This window comes from Somniosus microcephalus, chromosome 22 (assembly GCF_052327205.1).
Source record: "Somniosus microcephalus isolate GS21.2 chromosome 22, FLI_Smic_1.0, whole genome shotgun sequence".
Lineage (NCBI taxonomy): Eukaryota > Metazoa > Chordata > Chondrichthyes > Squaliformes > Somniosidae > Somniosus > Somniosus microcephalus.
The window spans coordinates 58,777,228-58,800,171 of NC_141008.1; the positions used below are offsets into that span (position 1 = coordinate 58,777,228).

At 42.6% G+C, this 22,944-nt stretch overlaps 2 protein-coding genes across 5 annotated transcripts in view; one reads left to right on the forward strand and one right to left on the reverse strand.

The window, feature by feature from the left end:
• The window catches only part of mettl16 (methyltransferase 16, N6-methyladenosine), a 153,145-nt gene extending 139,992 nt beyond the window's left edge, over positions 1-13,153 (reverse strand). Inside the window, exon 1 of one of the 3 annotated variants that reach the window (XM_085964847.1) lies at positions 13,035-13,153. In XM_085964847.1, coding sequence (XP_085820973.1) covers positions 13,035-13,075 — 41 coding nt within the window. In that variant the 5' untranslated portion in view covers positions 13,076-13,153. The other 2 variants (XM_085964845.1, XM_085964846.1) reach the window with 2 other exon arrangements.
• A 116-nt stretch (positions 13,154-13,269) lies between these two features.
• LOC147102425 (lissencephaly-1 homolog) overlaps positions 13,270-22,944 on the forward strand; it is a 106,507-nt gene continuing 96,832 nt past the window's right edge. Inside the window, exon 1 of one of the 2 annotated variants that reach the window (XM_085964851.1) lies at positions 13,270-13,621. The gene's annotated coding sequence lies outside the window, so the exon portion shown is untranslated. Of the gene's footprint in view, positions 13,622-13,902; positions 14,004-22,944 lie in introns of those variants that run through there. The other variant, XM_085964852.1, reaches the window with a different exon arrangement.

Sequence of the window (22,944 nt, forward strand, 5' to 3'; positions counted from 1 at the left end):
ACACAACATACCCACCATATTGGTTGCAGTCGATCCTGGTTATTTGAAAGTACCAGAAATAAGTTAATTTCTACACTCTCTGGTTCCTTTCTGGTACTGAAGAGAGGGAGATAAAACAATAGATAAAGCACTGGCTGAGAGCCCAGCAAAATCTATTAAGGCACTCTGGTCCAGCAAAAGCCATAAGAAGGTTATGATGTAGGAAAGGAGTTAGCAGGTAATTTGTTTAAGTCAAGCCAGATGATCCATTGATTGATGTAGGGAAGTGTAGCATGTTCATTGTTTTGTATTATTACACAAAAAAAGGTTGTACTGATTGAAATAAGAAACTCTGATCATAAGCAGTGCTCTGTATGGTCATGTGCTGTGAAATAAAGCAGCTTCATGATTTGTATCTGGTACTATCTCACCAATTTGCTTGGTCGGAGAGATGGAAGAAGCACATGGGCAAAAGACACATATATCCAGTTCAGATCATACTTTTGGGTTATGCTATCATACAGTTAGATATTGGGCAACATGGGCACACTCTGAAATGCAAGATGCTCAGACTGCTTACAGGAGTGAATAGCACCACTGGACCAGAGAGAATATCCAAAGCAAGACCCTGAACTTGTGACATTCCATTTATGATTTGGATCTGATTATTCTATATAAAAACAGAGTTCACAGAACCACTTTACATTCATCATGGACAGAAGCATACAATTTGCTTTGCCTATCAGCTCACCAGCTAAGACTAAGGAAATGTTAACACAGTGGCCACATTGACCCTTTTACACATTCCAATGCTTAGGCCAGATTACAAATTGACATAAAAAGATAAAATATAGAATTTATGAATTGAAACTAGATGAGTCCTAAGATCAGTCACTGTCACTTAAATTCAGATTTAAATAGATTATATAACCATAATTCACAGAACCATGATTGGTTCAACCAAAGTAAAATTGAGATACATATTTTGGTGCAATTGCTTATAATCTCTGAACTGGCTCACGTGGCCTTATCGTGTTCATAGAAGATAGGAGCAGGAGCAGGCCATTCGGCCCCTCGAGCCTGCTCCGCCATTCAATGAGACCATGGCTGATCATCCAAATTCAGTACCCTGTCCCTGCCTTCTCCCCATATCCCTTGATCCCTTTAGCCTTAAGAAATATATCTAACTCCTTCTTGAATATATTTAATGAATTGGCCCCCACTGCCTTCTGTGGTAGAGAATTCCACAGGTTCACCACTCTCTGGGTGAAGAAATTCTTCCTCATCTCTGTCCTAAATGGCTTACCCCTTATCCTTAGACTGTGACCCCCTGGTTCTGGACTCCCCGGCCTTCGGGAACATCCTTCCTGCATCTAGTCTGTCTAGTCCTGTTAGAATTTTATAAGTTTCAATGAGATCCCCTCTCATTCTTCTAAACTCCAGCGAGTATAAGCCCAATCGACCAAATCTCTCCTCATACGTCATTCCTGCCATCCCAGGTATCAGTCTGGTGAATCTTCGCTGCACTCCCTCTATGGCAAGAACATCCTTCCTCAGATAAGGCGACCAAAACTGCACACAATACTCAAGGTGTGGTCTTACCAAGGCCCTGTACAACTGCAGCAAGACACCCTTGTTCCTGTACTCAAACCCTCTCGCTACCGCCTGCTGCACCGGCATGCTTACCTTCAGCGACCGGTGCACAAGGACACCCAGGTCTCGTTGCACGTCCCCTTCTCCCAATCTATTGACGTTCCGATAATAATCTGCCTTCCTGTTTTTGCCACCAAAGTGGATAACCTCGCATTTATCCACATTATACTGCATCTGCCATGCTTCTGCCCAATCACCCAACCTGTCCAAATAATATTGGAGTTTCTCGGCATCCTCCTCACAACACACACGCCCACCCAGCTTTGTGTCGTCTGCAAATTTGGAGATAATACATCTAGTTCCCTCGTCTAGATCATTTATATATATTGTGAATAGCTGGGGTCCTAGGACTGATCCCTGCGGTAGCCCACTAGTCACTGCCTGCCACTTGGAAAAAGAGCCATTTATTCCAACTCTTTGCCTCCTGTCTGCCAACCAGTTCTCTATCCAAGTCAATACCTTACCCCCAATCCCATGTGCTTTAACTTTACACGCGAATCTCATATACCCTTCTTATACCCTTATGTATGTTGTCTGTATTAGTCAATGAAATAATATTTTAAAACAACAACAGAAAGTGCTGGAAAACTCACCAAGTCAGGCAGCGATGCTGCCTGGCCTGCTGAGTGTTTCCAGCACTTTCTGTTGTTATTTCAGATTTCCAGCATCTGCAATATTTTGCTATAATATTTTAAAACATTAGTGGGGAGAAATTCGGTATCGCCCCATTTGGGGCGCAATTATCGGCCGGGCGCAAAGTTTAGCGCCTGGCACTAATTATCGCCTCCGACTGCAAACTTGGCTTCTATAGCCCCTGGAGGTGATTGGAGCGCTAAATCAGGCGCTACACACCTCTCTTAAGGTGCTAACGCCGAGGAGCGAGACGCTACCTCAGAGCGCCGGCGAAGCTCATGTGATGTCAGTCAGCAATGGAACACAGACACACTGGCGCCGGCCAGTTCTTAAAAGGAGGGGTCGATCTTGCTCTCCATCCACACCCTGCTCATTGCAGCCTTGAATCTCATCCTGGAGAGATCTGTACATCAAATCTGCTGGAAAGAACAATGGAGAGGCCCAGGGACAGAGCTCAGAGTGCAGCCCCCATTGTCTCTTCTAAATCGATGCAAGGAAGGTCAAATCAAAATGAACCTGCAAAGTGCTGCTCAGTACCCAAAACTCCTTCACACAGCGTTGAATCTCTCCAGAGGTCTCTCTCTCTCTCTCAGAATGCGTGGTGCAAAGAGGTTGCCGACAAAAAAAGGCAGGAAGCGGCCGCCTTTAAATAACGCTCCCCCAGTCCCTTCCCGACTGCAAAATGTTCCCCTCTACCTGTCGTTGCTAGCGGCAGGTGGAAAAGCAGGGGCGCCACTCAAAATCCGGTCCGGGGTGCTACCGGGGTGTTGCACGCTCGACTGACGTCATGCTCTGCGGGCGCAGGAGATCGTGGCAGTAGTGTTCAGTGCCGCCGCAAAATGTCTGGTCAATTTCGCGAGCGGCTCAAACATCGCCACGCCTGGGTGCTAGTTGCTTTGCGCCCCATTAGTGCCCTCTTAGGGCGCAAACGGGAGGTGCAAAGCAACCAAATTTCCCCCCCTTGTTTTCTAGCATACTTTCTCAGGTGAATTAACCTATGATGGTGAATTGAAATAATCAAATTAGTTTTACAGACATCTGGTGTTGATGAAAAAGAACTTTTGGCAAGCTTGTCATGCTATTCTTCAAAAAAATCACACCTTGAGTGTGTTACTTTTTCTTTTAAAAAAAGCTCCTGTATATTGTTCTACAATGTGGCACTAAGCCACGCAGACCAGAAGGCCCCAGGTATGCTTACTGGCCAGTGGTGCATTAGCTGATGACAGCCAAGGTAGCATTTGGGGCACCTGGGTTACATAGGAGAAAAGGTAGTCAAAATTGTGGCCTCAGTGCGGAGCAAGAGTCGGCGGGAATCGCGGAGCAGAGCGGCGAGTATAAAAGGCTCCAGAGACCCAGGTAGGTTTACCAGTCTCCGAACTTGGAACTCAGAGGGAAAGAGGGAAGTAAAAAGTAATTGAAGTGTGACATCACCAGAAAGCAGGTGATTGGTTGGTGAGTATTTCTCTCTTTTTAAACTTTAACTCTGTGGTTTATAGTTTCTAAAGTCTCTGTGGTGTAGCGGGGACTGTTTATAAACCAGGGCTCTTATATATTGTGGCGTACCGATCACAGAACGGACACAATCCGCTTTCCGGTCCGTAGACTATAAATCAGGCGTCATGCCTTTAAGAAGGATCACACCTTTAAGAAACTGGATCTGCAACATAGTTAAGCCCAGAGCGGGGGAGGAGCAGTCGAAGCTGTGCACTGATGAAAGAGAGTTGTACTTGGTGTAGTCTCTGACTCCATTTTGTGTTCAGCATGCAGCCTCAACAATTAAACCTTTTCTGTTGAACCTCTCCGAGTTCAGTATTTTTTGCTAGGAGTACGTAGACTCCTACAATATACTATTTAACTGTAGTGTAATTGGTGGGATTAATTTGATTTAATTTAATTGCAATTAATTAAAGGGTAAGTCATGACAGGAGAGCCCGGCCCCATGTATGCTCCTCCTGCGCTATGTGGGAACTCAGGGACACAGGAAGTGTCCCTGACAACTATGTGTGCAGGAAGTGCGTCCAGCTGCAGCTACTGGCAGACCGCATTGCGGCGCTGGAGCTGCGATTGGATTCATACTGGACCATTCGCGAGGCTGAGGACGTCGTGAATAGCACGTTTGATCAGTTGGTCACACCGCAAGCAAAGGTTGGACAGGCAGAAAGGAATGGATGACCAACAGACAGAGTACTAGGCACAGGCAGGTAGTGCAGGGGTCCCCTGTGGACATCCCCCTCTCAAACAGATACACCACTTTGAGTACTGTTGGTGGGGGATGGCTTACCAGGGGAAGGCAGCAGCAGCCAACTTCCTGGCACCAGGGGTGGCTCTGCTGCACAGGACGGGAGGAAAAGGAGGGGTAGAGCTATAGTAATAGGGGATTCTATTGTAAGGGGAATAGATAGGCGTTTCTGCGGCCGCAAACGAGACTCCAGGATGGTGTGTTGCCTCCCTGGTGCAAGGGTCAAGGATGTCTCAGAGCGGCTGCAGAACATCTTGGAAGGGGAGGGTGAACAGCCAGTTGTTGTGGTGCATATAGGTACCAACGATATAGGTAAAAAGCGGGATGAGGTCCTAAAAGCGGAATATAGGGAGTTAGGAGGTAAATTAAAAAATACGACCTCAAAGGTAGTAATCTCAGGATTGCTACCAGTGCCACGTGCTAGTCAGAGTAGAAATAGAAGGATATTTCAGATGAATACGTGGCTGTAGGAATGGTGCAAGGGGGAGGGATTCAAATTCCTGGGACATTGGAACCAGTTCTGGGGGAGGTGGGACCAGTTCAAACCGGACGGTTTGCACCTGGGCAGGGCCGGGACCGATGTCCTAGGGGGAGTGTTTGCTAGTGCTCTGGGGGAGGGTTTAAACTAAAATGGCAGGGGGTTGCGAACCTGAGCAAGGGGACAGAGGAAAGGGAAACAAGGATAAAAGCAAAAGATAGGAAGGAGAAAAACAAAAGTGGCAGTCAGAAAAATCAACAGTTTAAATCAAACATGGCCACAGTAAATAATAATTCTAATAGGTGTAAGAGTGTTAAAAAACAAGCCTGAAGGCTTTGTGTCTTAATGCGAGGAGCATTCGTAATAAGGTGGATGAATTAGCTGCGCAAATAGAGGTAAACGGCTATGATTTGATTGGGATTATGGAAACATGGCTCCAGGGTGGCCAAGGCTGGGAACTCAACATCCAGGGGTATTCAATATTCAGGAAAGATAGGCAAAAAGGAAAGGGAGGTGGGGTAGCATTGCTGGTTAAAGAAGGGTTTAACACAATTGTAAGGAAGGATATTAGCTCTGATGATGTGGAATCTGTATGGGTAGTACTGAGAAATACCAAGGGGCAGAAAACGTTAGTGGGAGTGGTATATAGACCTCCAAACAGTAATGCAGAGGTTGGGGATGGCATTAAAAGAGAAATTAGAGAAGCGTGCAATAAGGGCACAGCAGTCATCATGGGTGACTTTAATCTACATATAGATTGGGCTAACCAAATTAGTAACAATACTGTGGAGGAGGAATTCCTTTGTGTTTAAGGGATGGTTTCCTGGACCAATATGTCGAGGAACCAACCAGAGATCAGGCCATCTTAGACTGGGTATTATGTAACGAGAAAGGATTAATTAGCAATCTTGTTGTACGAGGCCCCTTGGGTCGGAGCGATCATAATATGATCGAATTCTTCATTAAGATGGAGAATGAAGTAGTCGACTCAGAGACAAGGGTCCTCAATTTAAATAAAGGAAACTACGATGGTCTGAGGCGCGAGTTGGGTAGGATTGATTGGGGAATGTCACTCAAAGGGTTGACGGTGGATAGGCAATGGCAAACATTCAAAGACCGCATGGATGAACTACAGAATTTGTTCATCCCAGTTTGGCATAAAAATAAAACAAAAAAGGTGACTCAACCGTGGCTAACAAGGGAAATTAGGGATAGCATAAGATCCAAGGAGAGGACATATAAATTGGCCAGAAAAAGCAGTAAACCTGAGGATTGGGAGCAGTTTAGGATTCAACAAAGGAGGACAAAGGGATTAATTAAGAAAGGGAAAATAGAATATGAGAGTAAACTTGCAGGGAACATAAAAACTGACTGTAAAAGCTTTTATAGATATGTGAAGAGAAAAAGATTGGTGAAGTCAAGTGTAGGTCCCTTGCAGTCAGAATCAGGGGAATTTATAATGGGGAACAAGGAAATGGCAGACCAATTAAATACATATTTTGGTTCTGTCTTCACAAAGGAGGACACAAATAACCTCCCAGAGATGTCGGGGAACATAGGGTCTGATGAAAGGGAGGAACTGAAAGAAATCAGTATTTGTAGGGAAATGGTGTTAGGGAAATTGATGGGATTGAAGGCCGATAAATCCTCAGGGCCTGATAATCTACATCCTCGGATACTTAAGGAAGTGGCCCTGGAAATAGTTGATGCTTTGCTGATCATCTTCCAGCATTCGATGGAATCTGGAACAGTACCCATGGATTGGAGGGTAGCTAATGTTACCCCACTATTCAAAAAAGGTGGTAGAGAGAAAACGGGGAATTAGAGACCGGTAAGCCTGACATCGGTAGTGGGGAAAATGCTAGAGTCCGTTATAAAAGATGTAATAGCAGAGCACTTGGAAAACAGTGACAGGATCGGACAAAGTCAACATGGATTTACAAAAGGTAAATCGTGCTTGACTAATCTACTGGAATTTTTTGAGGATGTAACTGGTAGAATAGATAAGGGAGAACCAGTGGATGTGGTGTATTTGGACTTTCAGAAGGCTTTTGATAAGGTCCCGCATAAGAGATTAGCGTGTAAAGTTAAGGCACATGGGACTGGGGGCAAGGTATTGACTTGGATAGAGAACTGGTTGGCAGACAGAAAGCAAAGAGTTGGAATAAACGGGTCTTTTTCCAAGTGGCAGGCAGTGACTAGTAGGGTACTGCAGGGGTCGGTCCTTGGGCCCCAGCTAGTCACAATATATATTAATGATCTAGACAAGGGAACTAGATGTAATATCTCCAAATTTGCAGACGACACAAAGCTGGGTGGGCGTGTGTGCTGTGAGGAGGATGCCGAGAAACTCCAGTATGATTAGGACAGGTTGGGTGATTGGGCAAAAGCATGGCAGATGCAATATAACGTGGATAAATGCGAGGTTATCCACTTTGGTGGCAAAAACAGGAAGGCAGATTATCTGAATGGCAATAGATTGGGAGAAGGGGAAGTGCAACGAGACCTGGGTGTCATTGTGCACCAGTCGCTGAAGGTAAGCATGCAGGTGCAGCAGGCGGTTAAGAAGACAAATGGCATGTTGGCCTTCATAGCAAGAGGGTTTGAGTACAGGAACAAGGATGTCTTGCTACAGTTGTACAGGGCCTTGGTGAGACCACATCTTGAGTATTGTGTGCAGTTTTGGTCACCTTATCTGAGGAAGGATGTTCTTGCCATGGAAGGAGTTCAGCGAAGATTCACCAGGCTGATACCTGGGATGGCAGGAATGACGTATGAGGAGAGATTGGGTCGATTGGGCTTGTACTTACTGGAGTTTAGAAGAATGAGGGGATCTCATTGAAACTTATAAAATTCTGACAGGACTGGACAGACTAGATGCAGGAAGGATGTTCACGATGGTCGGGGAGTCCAGAACCAGGGGTCACAGTCTAAGGATAAGGGGTAGGCCATTTAGGACAGAAATGAGGAGGAATTTCTTCACCCAGAGTGGTGAACCTGTGGAATTCGCTAACACAGAAGGCCATAGAGGCCAATACATTAAATATATTCAAGAAGGAGTTGGATATATTTCTTAAGGTATGGGGGGAAAGCAGGGACCGGGTACAGAATTTGGATGATCAGCCATGATCGCATTGAATGGCGGAGCAGACTCGAGGGGCCGAATGGCCTACTCCTGCTCCTATCTTTCTATGTAATTCTCACTCTCGCTTACAATCCCTGGTAGAAAGTACACATGCAGACCAGGTGAGGAAAGACATAATCAGCTTGCCTGTGAAACCTTCTCACCCCAAGTAAAATAAGTCAGCGATGCTCACTGTCTTGATTTACACATGTAGAGTAGCCACTTGGACAAGATCCTAGAGATGAAATTGTACCCCAGCAGAAATCAACATGTTCAGGTCAGGGATGGGGTGGGGTGGGGGCGTCGATGGTGCGGGGGGCATGAAGGAAAAAGGAGGAGAATGGGAAACATTGGCAAAGAAACATACGAAGCTGAAATTAGTGCAGTGTTGGCTCTTCTGTCTGTTTTTTTCAACACTTGTCTCCGTTTTACTATAAATCAATTGTTAGTCATTACAACTGATAAGAAAATTACAAAGATCACTCACTATCTTTCCAAGATAACACATTTTTACCTGAAAGTGTGAAATTGTTCAGTGCCTAAAGCAGAGACAGCTTGCTGACCACAATAAGCTACAGTGTTGATCTCTCAACTCACCGAGATCCCAATACTGAACCTCACTCCTGATAACACTTCAGAATTGGTATTCTCCAGATATACGTCGGTCAATCCCAATTGGAGTATAAGAGTAAGGAAGTCTTGCTGCAATTACATAGGGCTTTGGTGAGGCCACACTTGGAGCACTGTTTTGGTCTCCTTACCTAAGGAAGGATATACTTGCCTTAGAGGGGGTGCAACAAAGATTCATAAGATTGATTCCTGGGATGAGAGGGCTGTCCTATGAGGAGAGATTGAGTAGAATCTGCCTATATTCTCTGGAGTTTAGAAAAATGAGATGTGATCGTATTGAAATATGTATAATTCTTAAGAGGGCTTGACAGGGTAGACGCTGAGAGGCTGTTTCTTCTGGCTGGAGAGTCTCGAACCAGGGGTCATAGTCTCAGGATAAGGGGTCGGTCATTTAGGACGGAGAGGAGGAGAAATTTCTTCATTCAGAGGATTGTGAATCTTTGGAATTCTCTACCCCAGAGAGCTGTGGATGCTCACTCGATGAATATGTTCAAGACTGAGAACGCTAGATTTTTGGGCACTAAGGGAATCGGGGATATGGGGATCGGGCGGGAAAGTGGAGTTGGTGTAGAAGTTCAGCCATGATCTTATTGAATGGCGGAGCAGGCTCGAGGGGCCGAATGGCCGACTCCTATTTCTTATGTCGTTAATCGAGAGGAATGGAATATTAAACAAAGAAGACTAGCTTCCTTCTGACTCCATGGAGGGGGTGTCACCGTTGTAAACAAATGTAGCAAAATTTCATCCCATCGGTATTTTTAAGTAGAATTGTCAACACGTTATTTTTGGAATCAGTGGAAATCTTCCTTCATTTGGTTCTGATGTAGTTACACTAAACAACTCGAGGAAATCAAGCCCACTGGTTAGGTACTGAACCATCAAATTGGGGAAGATACCCAAGAGCTGTTCTCAACCAAGCCTTTAACTCTTAAATGTAATTTGGAGGTAAATTTTAGTCTATTCCTGATAATACATAATTTTTTTTGCACTTAAAAATGAATTATCCAATAATTTGAATTAATCAATATAAATAACACAGCAAAGTGGGAATTTAGTACTAAAATTTGAATAACAGTTAATTTGAATTAAATGAAGACTGCTAACACTGTGAAAGTTAGGCTTCAATAAAATTATTTCACATTTTATTTAGATTTTAGATCTCACTGTTTGATGAGCTTTGGGATGAATCCTCAACTGCAAGATCAGCCAGCCACAGGTGAAGCCCAATATTCACTTCAACCCACTCCATGGATGTCTGCTTAGAGATAACTTTGCATAATAAAGTGTTGAGACTTGCGCCAACCATAGCGATGATCTGCTGTGACAAGCAGGGCCTATTGCAAAATAATATTAATAAAGGATTCCTGTCCCCATGCATACTGCAGAGACTGTACAATGTGGTTTTAACAAGTGTATCTAGCCTCTGGCATATGGGGCAAGTTGTTCATCCTGCATGTTCTGGGACTGTAGCAGAGAAGAGACAGCACACAGGAACGATGACTAATTTATCTCTCAATTGTATTGGCTCTTTGGGGAATACCTCCATACAGAAGAGTGGTATCTGCTGATCAACATGCAACCCAGGGACTATTCCTAATATGATAGACTTAATTACACCTTTTTATGTTCCACACTTTCCTCAGCAACACCAGTTTTTTTGTGTTAGTTTGGTGCCTCCTTTTCCTCCAAATTTACAATGGTTTATTAATGTGTAAGAATCATCTATGGAGATGTATGGATAACAATTTTGAGAAATAATGCATAAACTAAAGGACTACATTATCTCACAACCAGACATTGGAAGATTTATCAAGATAACTTTGTTGAACTTAGGTAAAAGTAATAATGATAATGGACAAAGAACATTACGTAAACTTTGAAGGACTTTCCCATGTTATTACAATGCACATAGTGCAGAGTATGATACCCAGCGAGGCTGAAGTATATGAAGTTTAATGAAATAGTTTATAGTGCTCACTACAATTACTAGACAACCACTCGACTCTGAGGGGTCAGGCCTGCGCTACAGCCAAGCTTAATCATAGAATGTTACAGCATAAAAATAGGCCAATCAACCCATGAAACACTGAACACCGAAGCCATTGTCTTCAGCCCCCCACCTTGCAAATGATTCCATCCTCCTTCCTGTCTCGGGTTGAACCAGATTGTTCGCATCTTTGGCATCCTATCTGACTCTGACCTGAGCTTCTGCCCCATTCCCCTTCCATCACCAAACTGCCTACTTCCACCTTTATAACACTGCCTGCCTCCGTGCATCTGCTGCTCTAACACCCAACCATGCTGTTGTCAACTCCAGATCCAATATTCCAATGTTCTTCTGGCTGGCCCTCCCATCCTCCATGCTCTGTAAATTTCAACATTCCCCATGTTCTCCCCTACCTCAACCCATCTATATTGTCAGACTGCCAGTCTGACATCAGGTCTTGACTGAGTTACAATCTCCTACAGCTAAACATTGGTAAGACCGAACCCATTGTTGTCAGCGCCCATCACAAACTCCTTACCCTTGCCATCAACTCCATTCCGTTCTCTGGCCACTGTTTCAGGCTGAACCAAACTGTTTGCAACCGGTGTCCTATTCAACCCTAAGCTGAGTTTTCAACTGCATATTCTCTCAGTTACAAAGACCACATACTTCCAACTCTATAACGTCACCCACTTCCGCCCCATCTCAGCCCATTTGCTGCTGAAATCCTAATTCAATGTTTGTCGCCTCCAGAATCGACTGGCCGGCTTCCCAACTTCCATAAACTTCAGCTCATCCAAAACTCTGCTGTCCGTACCCTATCCCCCATCGAGTCCTGCTCACTCGTCATTCCTGGCCCTGGTGACCCACACTGGTTACCAAAACCTGAAATTAAAAATTCTAAAGCGTGTTTAAATCCATTCATGGCTTTGCCCCTCCCTAGTTCTGTAACCTTCTCCAGCTCTATCTGTGATCTATTGGTTGTAAAGGTCTTTGGGACGTCCTGAGTACTTGAAAGGCAGGTTATATATGCAAGCTTTCTTTCCAAAACCAACCATTATGTCGCACTGCTCTGAAAACTGAGATTAGCTAATTGTGCAGATCAGAAATCAAATAGGAGACCTTCCTAATCTCTCCACTGAATCACCGAGTCAATGGACTTCTGATCGTACTCGTTCTAATCATAACATTGAAGGGAATGGTAGCATAGTCGTAAATGTTACTGGACTAGTAATCCAAAGGCCTTGACTGATGATCCAGAGACAAGAGTTCAAGTTCCAGCACAGCAGCTGGGTAATTTAAATTCAGTTAAATAAATCTGGAATAATAAGCTAAAATCAGTAACAGTGACCATGTAACTACCGGATTGTCGTAAAAACCCATCTGGTTTACTAATGTCCTTTAGGGAAGGAAATCTGCCGTCCTTACCCGGTCTGGCCTACATGTGACTCCAGACCCACAGCAATGTGGTCGACTCTTAACTGCCCCTCTGAAATGGCCTAGCAAGCCATTCAGTTGCCAAGTAGGCAGCTCACCATCACTGTCTCGAGGGCAATTAGGGATGTCAGTGTCAGCTGTGGCTCAGTGGGTAGCACTCTCACCTCTGAGTCAGAAGGTTGTGGGTTCAAGTCCCACTCCAGAAACTTGAGCACGAAAATCTAGGCTGACACTCCAGTGGAGTGCTGCACTGTTGAAGGTGCTGTCTTTTGGATGAGATGTTATGTCTCGGGTGGACATAAAAGATCCCATGGCGCTATTTCGAAGAAGAGCAGGGGAGTTATCCCCGGTGTCCTGGCTAATACTTATCCCTCAATCAACATAATAAAAACAGATCCTCTGGTCATTATCGCATTGCTGTTTGTGGGAGCTTGCTGTGCGCAAATTGGCTGCCACATTTCCTACATTACAACAGTGACTACACTTTTAAAAAGTGCTTCATTGGCTGTAAAGCGCTTTGGCACGTCTGGTGGTCGTGAAAGGTGCTATATAAATGCAAGTCTTTCTTTCTCTGGGCAATAACTGCTGGCCTTGCCAACGACACCCACATCCTGCGAATGAATAAAAAAACATTTCTCTGTTCTGCCAGCTCCCTGATGTTGACAGATTTGATTTATCTGTGCTATAACCTACCTGGGAATAACGTGAAGGGGGGCTTCCATTTTATTCCTCAATACTACCACATCCCTCATCAGAAAAAAAATCACTTTAAGGAAGATATGTTCTTCCATTCAGATGTAAGGATACCAAATAACACTAAAAAAATAAATGGAAAAGAATTAACACAATATTTTTCTAGCCGCGGTACTGACACCTTTCAAATTCTTTCAAACGCGCGCGCACTCCAACGTCCATCGAACTGGCCACCGCCCTACTGCGCAGGCGTGTCCGCCTCCCGCCCAGAGCGAGTTCATGCCCGCGTCGACCGACGGCGCATGCTCGCCAACAGGGGGCCGGTGGCGTCATTCCATTTCAGTGACGCGTGCGCGCGCCCCCGCCCGCCCTGGTTTGTGCTCGCTTCCTTCGGACTACGCACGCGCAAACGTACCGCGAGTGCGCGTGGGCGCGCCCTGCTCAGGAATAGTGCGCAGGCGCGGACGAGCCGAGCTGGTGCCCTGTCACTTCGGAAGGTGGGAGGGTGGACGAGACCGAGACACAGAGAGAGAAACGGACGGATTGATGTGCGCAGCTTGTTCTGCGCAGAATCCACACGGCGGCGTAGAGGGTAGAGACGGACCCGGGCGAGCGAGAGAGAGAGGAAAAAAAAACAGTTTGAGCGAGGGCGCGGGGGAGGGGGGAGAAAAGACTGCAATCCTGTTTGACAGCCGTAAAAAAAAACCTCTGGATTCTCGTCTGAATGGTCGCTGTTAGCCCTCCGTGTCGACGCCGACTCTCTTCAGGGTGAGTTGATGTAGGTTTGTGATCGCTGCGAGGGTTGATCAAATACAGCGCTTGGGGGGGTGGGGGGGAGAAAAAAAAGAAGCCGGGGCGAGGAAGGCTTCCTTTTCAGATTATGTGGCTGCTGCTGCCTTGCTGTGTGGTAATAAAATGGCGCCCGGCCGTTGGTGAAACATTAAAACGGGGGACCTTCAAATGATCCGGGTCTATCGTTATCGCTGCCTTTTTCTACGACCTTTGGATATATTTCCAACGCAGTTCCCGAAATATCACCAAGTCGCCGACGTGGCCTCTTAAGAAACGGACATCCATTTTTTTTGTTCTTTTTTTTCCTTCTAATTGGTCAGAGTTTGACCCAATTCCTTTCTATCTACGAAAAATGCAGGTTGTTTTTTTCTCTCTCTCTCTTGCTGCTGTGGCCGACGCCCGGGGTCCAGACACATCCAATCTAATCTGTTCACTTGTATTTTATTAATAAAAAGTGTGCGTAATAGAATGGATGGGCATACTTGCAGGTCATGAGCAGTACTGATGAGTTTGGGTGGAGTGAGGAGAAACACAAGATTTTTTTTTTACCGCAGGGTGGATCTTGACTTGTGAGACGCCCAAACAGGGTGTTATCCAATTATTATTGATGTATATCTTGTATAAAATCGCTGAATATTTCTTTTTTTTTTGCTTTGGGGCTTTATGATCCTGAAAACCTGATGCAAGATCTCATGACCGTTTTTCAGTGCTTTAGTTGTCATATTTTCATGGTCGGTGCAGTGCCATAAGCCACATGCATCCTGCTTTCTGGTGATGCAGGATTAACATTACGACATTTTTTTAAACCAGCTTTTTTTTCCTCCTTTGCCAGCCCTGCTGGTTTTGCAGAATGCTCACCCATGAACTCAACGTGTGCCCATGGATGTGTTTTATATATGCAGGATTTTAAATCGTTTTTAATTTGGAGCCTGATTTTTAATTCTTAAACAATAGTCAAAATTAGAATGTTAATTTTCAATTTAATGCTTGGTAGTATGATCAACATGATGTATGTGTTTTTAGTGTGAAAATAACAGCTAGCCAGAACACACAACTGCACTATTTTGTGCTTGTACGTGTTGTGGTTATATTTACTTTGTGATCAGCTTGGTAAGAAACTAGGCAGTTTCAGTTGTTAAACGCTGAGATATGTTCCATTGAGTTTCTAAATCTCAGTTCAGTAACCAATTTGACATTTCCTTACCATTTTGCAGACTTGTCTGTGGAAAAGCCAACACGTGACCATGCCTTACATTAAAATATATATCTAACTGGAGAAATGTAGTAATTTAAGATGCAAACTATTGAGTGTTTGCAGTCGTAGGAGGAAAAATAATCCAGGATTTAATTGGTGCATTTATTTGAAAGATTTTTAAATTGGATTAGTAACTATTTGAATTCTCTTTTTTTCTACTTAAAACATAAAATTAAAGTGTATAATTGTAAACACAGTTGCTCAATGGTAATTCTTGTATTAATTAGTGAATGAGTATATCTGGGATAGTGTTGCTTTGAAATAAAAATATAGTGTGTCTATTGGCGTCTAAAAAGGAGAGAAGTTAATGTATTAGGTAATTATCCTTTTTCAGAAACCAAAATATTAACCCATCTTCCATTTTTAGATACTGGCCTAACTCTTATGTATTTCCAACATTTGCAGCTTTTACTCTTTAAATGCCTCTAAAATTATTATTTGCTTTTGGCAAGTTTCCACAACACATGATCAGGAAGTCCAGACATGTCAGATTTGGGGGCTGTTTTTTCTAAATCCTAACATGGCAGTCTAAAACTAAGAGCTGAATGGTAATTTAAGTAGTCCAGGTAGCCAGTCACCCCATTATGTTTATAGTTTTCTATTAAATCTGTCTTAGTTTTAATCAGTTCATCGGGGTTTGAAATTAAAATGTTGGATTCAAAGGTTTGTCAGATATTCTATTTCAAACTTTCATTGCTGAATTTATCAGCACTGGCCCAATTTCTCCACGTGGAAAATTTAACAGTCCAGTACTGTACAGGGGAAGGAGAGTGAGCAGATAGTCCTGACTATTTGTATTCTGGACACAGATGTTTAACTACAAAAAATCTCAGCGCAGTACTACAATTGCATTTTTAAGTTTGAATTTTCCTTTACACTCTGATTCTACAGAGGTCCTTTTGGCATTAAAATTTCAAATGGCTCAGTGTGGGCTAATGGGCCTAATTTTAGCTTGGAGAGCCTGACCAGTGTCTTTCTGAAATGCTGCCAATACATCAGCACTTTCAACATTAAAAGTGCAGTTGTGCCACCTCTCCATTTTCCAATATAATTTTGTTTTGCCTAAAATATATCGGGGGGGGGGGGGGGGGAAATATGTTTGTGCTTCATCCATATTTGTTGCAAAATACATTTCATAACTTTAAGTTATACTTTGGGATTTGTCAGTTGTTCCTACTGTACTTGATTTAACTACATTACCTGCCCTGACGTGGAGAGAAATACTTGAAGGAGAAAAAATTGCAGGGATATGGGGAAAGAGCGTGGGGAGTGGGGCTAACTGGATTGCTCTTCGAAAGAGCCAGCGCAGACTCGATGGAGCGAATGGCCTCCTTCTGTGCTGTGCTATTCTATGATTCTATGATAGTTAACAGAAATGAATTGTAAATACTGTTGGTGTACTAGGCACACATTGAGCAATTGAATATGACTTCTGATATAGCACCTCATTTATAGATGCAATCCAATAGCAACACCATATTGATGTTCTCTCTAACTTTTTCTCATTGGAAAATAATTCACATATGGCTTATAAAGAGAATCCAATGTATATGTAGCAGGGTACTTAAGATGCAAGAAATTGTTCATATATACTGGAATTTTTCATGTGATTGATTCAGTTACTTCGACCAAGCATCCTTGTATTGCTGAGGTCAGGATGTAATCTGATCCTGGCTTGTGTCGGTGCTACTGTTTAACCTTTGGGAGCTGATCCTGCTCATCATGTTTTCAGTTGATGCTTTCTGATGAGACTCTGATTCAATGATTTCATGTAGGGAAGGAACCTTGGGCACAAAACTAAATCGTGTTACGGTGTTTACTTATCAGCTGTGCCATCATGATTGGTTCTATTTAAAGATTATGTAAGCATGATTCTCTAGAATGGTTTAGAGTTTATGGTCTCTTTCCATTTAGTTAACTCTATCCTTGATGAAACCTATCCTTAAGATCAAAATTTATTTTGAGTTTGACTCCAATGGTGGTTCTTTTGGTATTTAAGGTTTTCACCAGAATTGAAAAATATATTACAAAAGCAAAGTACTACGGATGCTGGAAATCTGAAATAAAAACAGAAAATGCTGGAAATACTCAGCAGGTGAGGCGGCACCTGTGGAGAAAGAAACAGAGTTAAATGTTTCAGGTCGATGGTATTTCCAGCATTTTCTGTTTTTATTGAAAAATATATCGACTTTTGGCTCTGCTTCATTTCTCCAAATTTCCAAGTGAACTGAAAATTAACTGACCTTCAAACTGAAAGGGGTATATTAGGCAGCTTGAAGTAATTTTTTGTGATTCTTGGTTGTTTGCAAGGTGCCCATGGCCATGTGATAGAAGAACATGTGAATGGTATCCCAACTTAGCTGAACGAGCTTTGGCAAATCATTAAATTTTAATTGCTTATCATAAATGTGCGTATAGTTCGCACATTCAGTCGTTAGATTGTTGGTGGCTTGGTTAATTTTTCTAAGTAAGCTCTAGCTGGCTAAAATGAAACTGTTTTTGGTTGTATTCCCTTTAGAATCTTGGAGAGCGGAATTGGCTGAAATAGATATTCTTCACTTCGTAGCATGGCTGCTTTAACAGCTTGGAATCCAGTCGATTTCAATTGGTGATATGTTAGTTTCTGATCAAAATATAGGGATTTACTGGCATAACTTGTGTGATAGGCTCAGAAGTTACATTTAACAGTATTGGAAGACTGAATGTATTTCTAGGTGTCGAATGTGAAAGTAGAGTTTGTACACAGTCAGTAATTTGTGCCAAAGTAATTCTATCATCTGAGGGCTAGCCATATTTGTAGGCCCTGCTGTTTTTCCTAACCTTTGAAAATGAAGTGTTTTAATTTCTCTACTGCCTGGTTCAAAATGGGTGCAGGAGGAGAAGACAGGGGCTGGCAGTTGGCAAAATAAATCACATTTGTGGAAAAGTTATGAATATGCATGTTTAAGAATTATCTATTTCCAAATTGTGCATCCTTGATTTTCCCAGTACGTCTCAATCTGTGACTCATCAACTAAGCTTCTACTCCATTGGAAATATTTCTCGCTCTTCATTTTGGGGTTTCTGTTGGGGAGGAATGAGGCAGTTAAAGACAGGATTTGCATCTTTAGTTCTGTGTGACTATTCATCAAAATAGTATGTGTGTAGCTGACAGACTTTGTGTTTTTTGGTAGTAAGGGTATCAAGGGATATGGAACAAAGACGAGCAAATGGAGTTGAGATACTGATCAGGCATGATCTAATTGAATGGTGGAACAGGCTGGAGGGGCTGAATGGCCAAGTCCTGTTCCTAGGATTTCTAGCCATGCATTCAACTGTGAATGGATAGTTGATCTCGCAGTTTAGTGCTGGAGAAAAGGATAATTTATTCGAAGTGGACAATCTGTTAATGTACCAAATATGAATATCAGTAATATTAAAATCACTATTTAATACACTGGCACATTTACTAAACATATGAGACTCGCTAAGCATTTCCAGGGACAGATCAGGGCTTGAAATTAACACCCATCTGTTAACTAGTTCAAGTTTACAGTATGTTTAAGCTGTGACAGTAGGGAGCGTGACTGATTTGACAGACTGGTGAATGCATCCCAGTGTCACACATGCTTACTCCACTACACTTCCATGTTCATAAAGCTTGTGCAGTATGGTTTTCACAAGTCACATTTGTGTGTAAATATAATGAATCTCTTCCTATCTCTGTAACCCCCCTCCAGCCCTACAACCCTCTGAGATAACTGTGCTTCTCCAATTCTGCCCTCTTGTGCATCCCCAATCTCCATCGCCCCACAATTGGCGGCCATGCCTTCAGCTGCCTTGGCCCCAAGTTCTGGGATTCCCTCCCTAAACCTCTCCACCTCTCAACCTTTCTCTCCACCTTTAAGACGCTCTTTAAAACCTACCTGTCTTAATATTCCTTTATGTGGCTCAGTGTCAGATTTTGTTTGATAACGCAGCTTTGAAGCGCCTTGTGATGTTTGACTACGTTAAAGCTGCTATATAAGTGCGAGTTGTTATTGGTGGACCAGTGTGTTTTTCTTACTCCACGCTAGATTGTTGTCAGCTACTTGTCCTGTTTGAATTTGCAGCCTTAATTGTGAGTCTTCCCAGATAATGATCATTACACTTACTCTGTCCACTTTGCCTGAATCCAGAATTGGACTTGAGAACCTGTCCGGAGCTCTAGTTTCAAAATTCTTTTGAATTTCGCATTGGTGTATTTCTTCACTCAGAGGGTTGTGAATCTTTGGAATTCTCTACCCCAAAGGGTAGATGCTGAATCATTGAGTAGATTCAGGGCTGAGATAGATGGATTTTTCGACTCCTGGGGAATCAAGGGATATGGGAATTGGCCGGGAAGGTGGAGTTGAGGTCGAAGATCAGCCATGATCTTATTGAATGGCAGAGCAGGCTCGAGGGGCCGTATGGCCTACTCCTGCTCTTAATTCTTAAGTTCTTATAAAATTCTAGAAATTCAATGCAAGGTTCTGTAAGCAAAGCAGACTTTGTTACCTGTGGTCAAAGTGCTACCAAGCCTTCTCATTTACAAGTGAAATGTGAGAGACCTTTGAAACGGTGACTGGATTTTCTGCATTTCACAATGTTGCAAATGGGTGAAAGTTTGCAAATGCGCTGATAGTAATAAGATTTCCAAAATCCACTAGTGTGCCGGCATGAGGGAACAAAAGATTAGTGAAGACAAAATTGTACTTTCAGTTATTGCTCTGAAATGAGTTATCAGTTCATTGGAATATAATAAGGAATTGTTGATATATTGGATGAACTTGCACTCTGTCAGGTCACCTGTCGTGAATCTACCCGAATATTAGGGTTTGAACTCCTATTGGCTATTTGAATAGCCTAGAAATCAAATCTTGAAACTGTAAACAAATGCAGAGTTGTATGTTGCATGTTCTGTTTTGTCTTCTCGCATCTTTTGAAAGATATAATTTGGATGGCATGTTAAGAAACTGAAGTTTAAAGAATGTTGTGCCAGCAGTAGACCTTTGAAAAGTAGATAACAAGAATTTTGAACATCTTAGTGTCAATTTTTGTTTTAAAAAATATAATAGCATCAGTGGATGGTGGTAAACTGTGTGCAAGAGGCAGCTTAACTTGCCCGGAAGGGAGAATGTGAAAGAATTTAAAACCTTTTCTGCAGTACCAATCATTTTGCAATTGATTTGCTGGTGTTCTGTATGGCAGCCAATAATTGGTTCATAAGCGCCTCTTTTCTTCCCTTCTCTCCTGAAGATAGTGATTTGCACCATTGTATAGCTGCAGTGGGGTACACCACCTAAATGGTTGTTCTTCCTGCTTGAGCCTAGACCAAGATGCTGAGTGTCAGTGAATTACTCAACCATGGAAGCATTGAGGATGAGCTTGATACTACCTCCACCTGATACTTAGACACATGCATTTGACAGCAATAGTCACTGAATAGTGATGAGCAGAATCCTTTTGCTTGATTTTTTCCTCTGCTTGCTCTTGAGACACCGAAGCCAACTGTAGAGCCCCCACAGCTACTCAACCTTGCTGAACGAGTCTGGTGGTCGTAACTTCCTAATCTCTCTCTCTGCCTCATTGTCACACCACTTGAGCTATTAGAGGAACATGTGTGATTTCTTAACGATGGATAGGCTAGCTCAGAAACGATTCATTTTCCACAGCTAATATACTAGGCTTGTATAAATACCGACTGCATGTGACGACTTGAAACTTGCCTGCCAGCAAAATGAATCCTTTACTCTGAAAGTTGGGGAGAGCACAAATTTAAGCTTTCAGAGGAACAGCTGGTGCTTTGGCTCTAATAAAGTTGGCACAAATGTGGCAATCTTGACTGCATAGGTAATGGTAAAGTCAACCAAATACAGAAGATTTGGTAGTATGTCATGCTGTGCATCATAAAGTAGTAGACTCCACATTTCCTTGCATTTAACTTTTGATGTTTGGAGAGCTACCAAGCCGAGTAGATCCAAATTGCTTTCACTTCTCTGCTTTATAAAGAATTAGACCCCCATGTCTGTGTCATGGTATACAGGGACCAAATTGGGTGAATATTCTTGATAAGAGGGTAAAAAGTTATTGAGGTTGAGGCTATGGTCCTTATTTTTTTTCGACAAAACAAAACTGTTTCCAAAACAATATAGGGGTTCCATACAAGTGTCCATTAATTTGGATGGATACATGTTGTGAAGTATAACTGTTAGCATCAAGATAATTTTTCAGCTTAAACTTAATTTGCTCATTTGAGAAAATGGGTGGGGAGGGGGAAGGAAAATCACCTGGAAATTAATGGAGTGTTTTGTGTATCGGATTGTGTTACAGCAGCTTGAAGTTTGGCAGTAATGTCATAATTAGGTGGCACAAGTGTCTTTATATAGCGCCTCCAACGTAATAAAACGTTCCAAGGCACTTCATAGGAGTGTTGTCAAAAAAACCAAAATTTGACAAGATGATGTTAAGCCAGATGACCAAAACCTTGGTTTAAGATGTAGGTTTTAAGGAGCGTCTTAAAGGAGGAAAGAGAAGTGGCGAGGCAGAGAGATTTAGGGAGGGAATTCCAGAGCTTGGGACCAAGGCAGCTGAAAGCACGACCGCCATGAGTAGTTTTTCCCTGTCCCACTGGATGCAAATCACCATCTATTAGAAATGTAAACAGCCGCCTCTGACAGCAGAAACCACTACAGGATTCTTGTAGACTGGATGAGCACTTAGGCCTGTGTAGGCCAGAAATGTGTTTTTCCTATTGCGTGCCTGAATGGATCACTTTCTGCAAATGGTTGTGGCCAGTAAATGAGACGTGAAAAGGTACAATTTCTGAGTTGCCAACCAGGCTCAGTTTTGCCTTCAAGTGTAAATGGAACCGATTCTGGAGTAGTAGGAGCTTGGCGAACTGCATAACCTGCCTCAAATGGGAACAGTACTGCAGTATAAAGCAGCAGTAATCATCTTTAGGATTTAAGTATTTCTAAGAGGTGAATTTTATTGCATGCCAGGATCTAAGTATTTTACAGATCGCTCTCTTTCAAAATCTGTCAGTGTTTTATATCTTAGCTCATATTAAAAAGGCCATTTTTAATACTAAGTGCTCTTGACAACAAGTCCACCTCTCAATTGGTTATATCCACCCAGATGGTGTAGATATTCACTTCACTTAGAAACTGTTAAACCCAAATAAAAGATGACAAACCTAGCTGCTCTAAAATTTGAACGGACAGACTTATTTCCCAGCAGTTTGGTGAAGCTGATCAGTATGAAAGGACAATCATTGTGCATGCTGATCGGCAGGAGTTATTGGCTAACAATCAGGAGTGAGAACATTGGATGATTTTGTCCTATTCTATCTGGGGGCAGTGAGGCCAATTATAGTGCCCCAATTATTGACGAGATCAGCCAATGCAGTTGCTTATTATCAGTATAAGGGGGACTGACTTAGTGGTTGTTTAGACTCCAAGCTATAAATCTAACTTTGGCAGGCCTAAAATACAAATTAAAACAAACAGCTTCCTTAAGTCTGTCATTGGTGAAAAGCAGCTGGGGAAATATCTCAAATGTCCAGAAAATAGTGCTGTGCTCTCCAGAACTTTGATGGTTTCTCAATTAACAAGTTGCCACTACGTGTAATTTTCAGTCACTTAAAATTTCACTTCAGCAGATGACCTTTTTCACACTTATTGGGAATATACACCTCAGAGTGCACAATAAATTGGATTCTGTAAGGTGAAATGTGAGTTTTGATTAGCAATTTCTGTGACTATTTAACAAATTGCTGTCTCTCCAATTCCTGTGTCGTAAATAATGGGTTCTAATTGTATTTTTGTGCCTTAACATAAAGCTACGAAAAACAATCATTTGTAATTTATTTCCGAAGCTGAGGCTTGCAGGGACTTTGTTTTAAAAAAGCAACTTGGGCATGGGAAGTATCAAATATGGTGTCTGATTATGGCAAGATGTCCAAAAATTGAAAACCCAAGCAAATCTTCCTGTGTATGAAGACAGATGTGCGAAGTAGCAGAAAGAATGAAAATGAGCGTTAAGA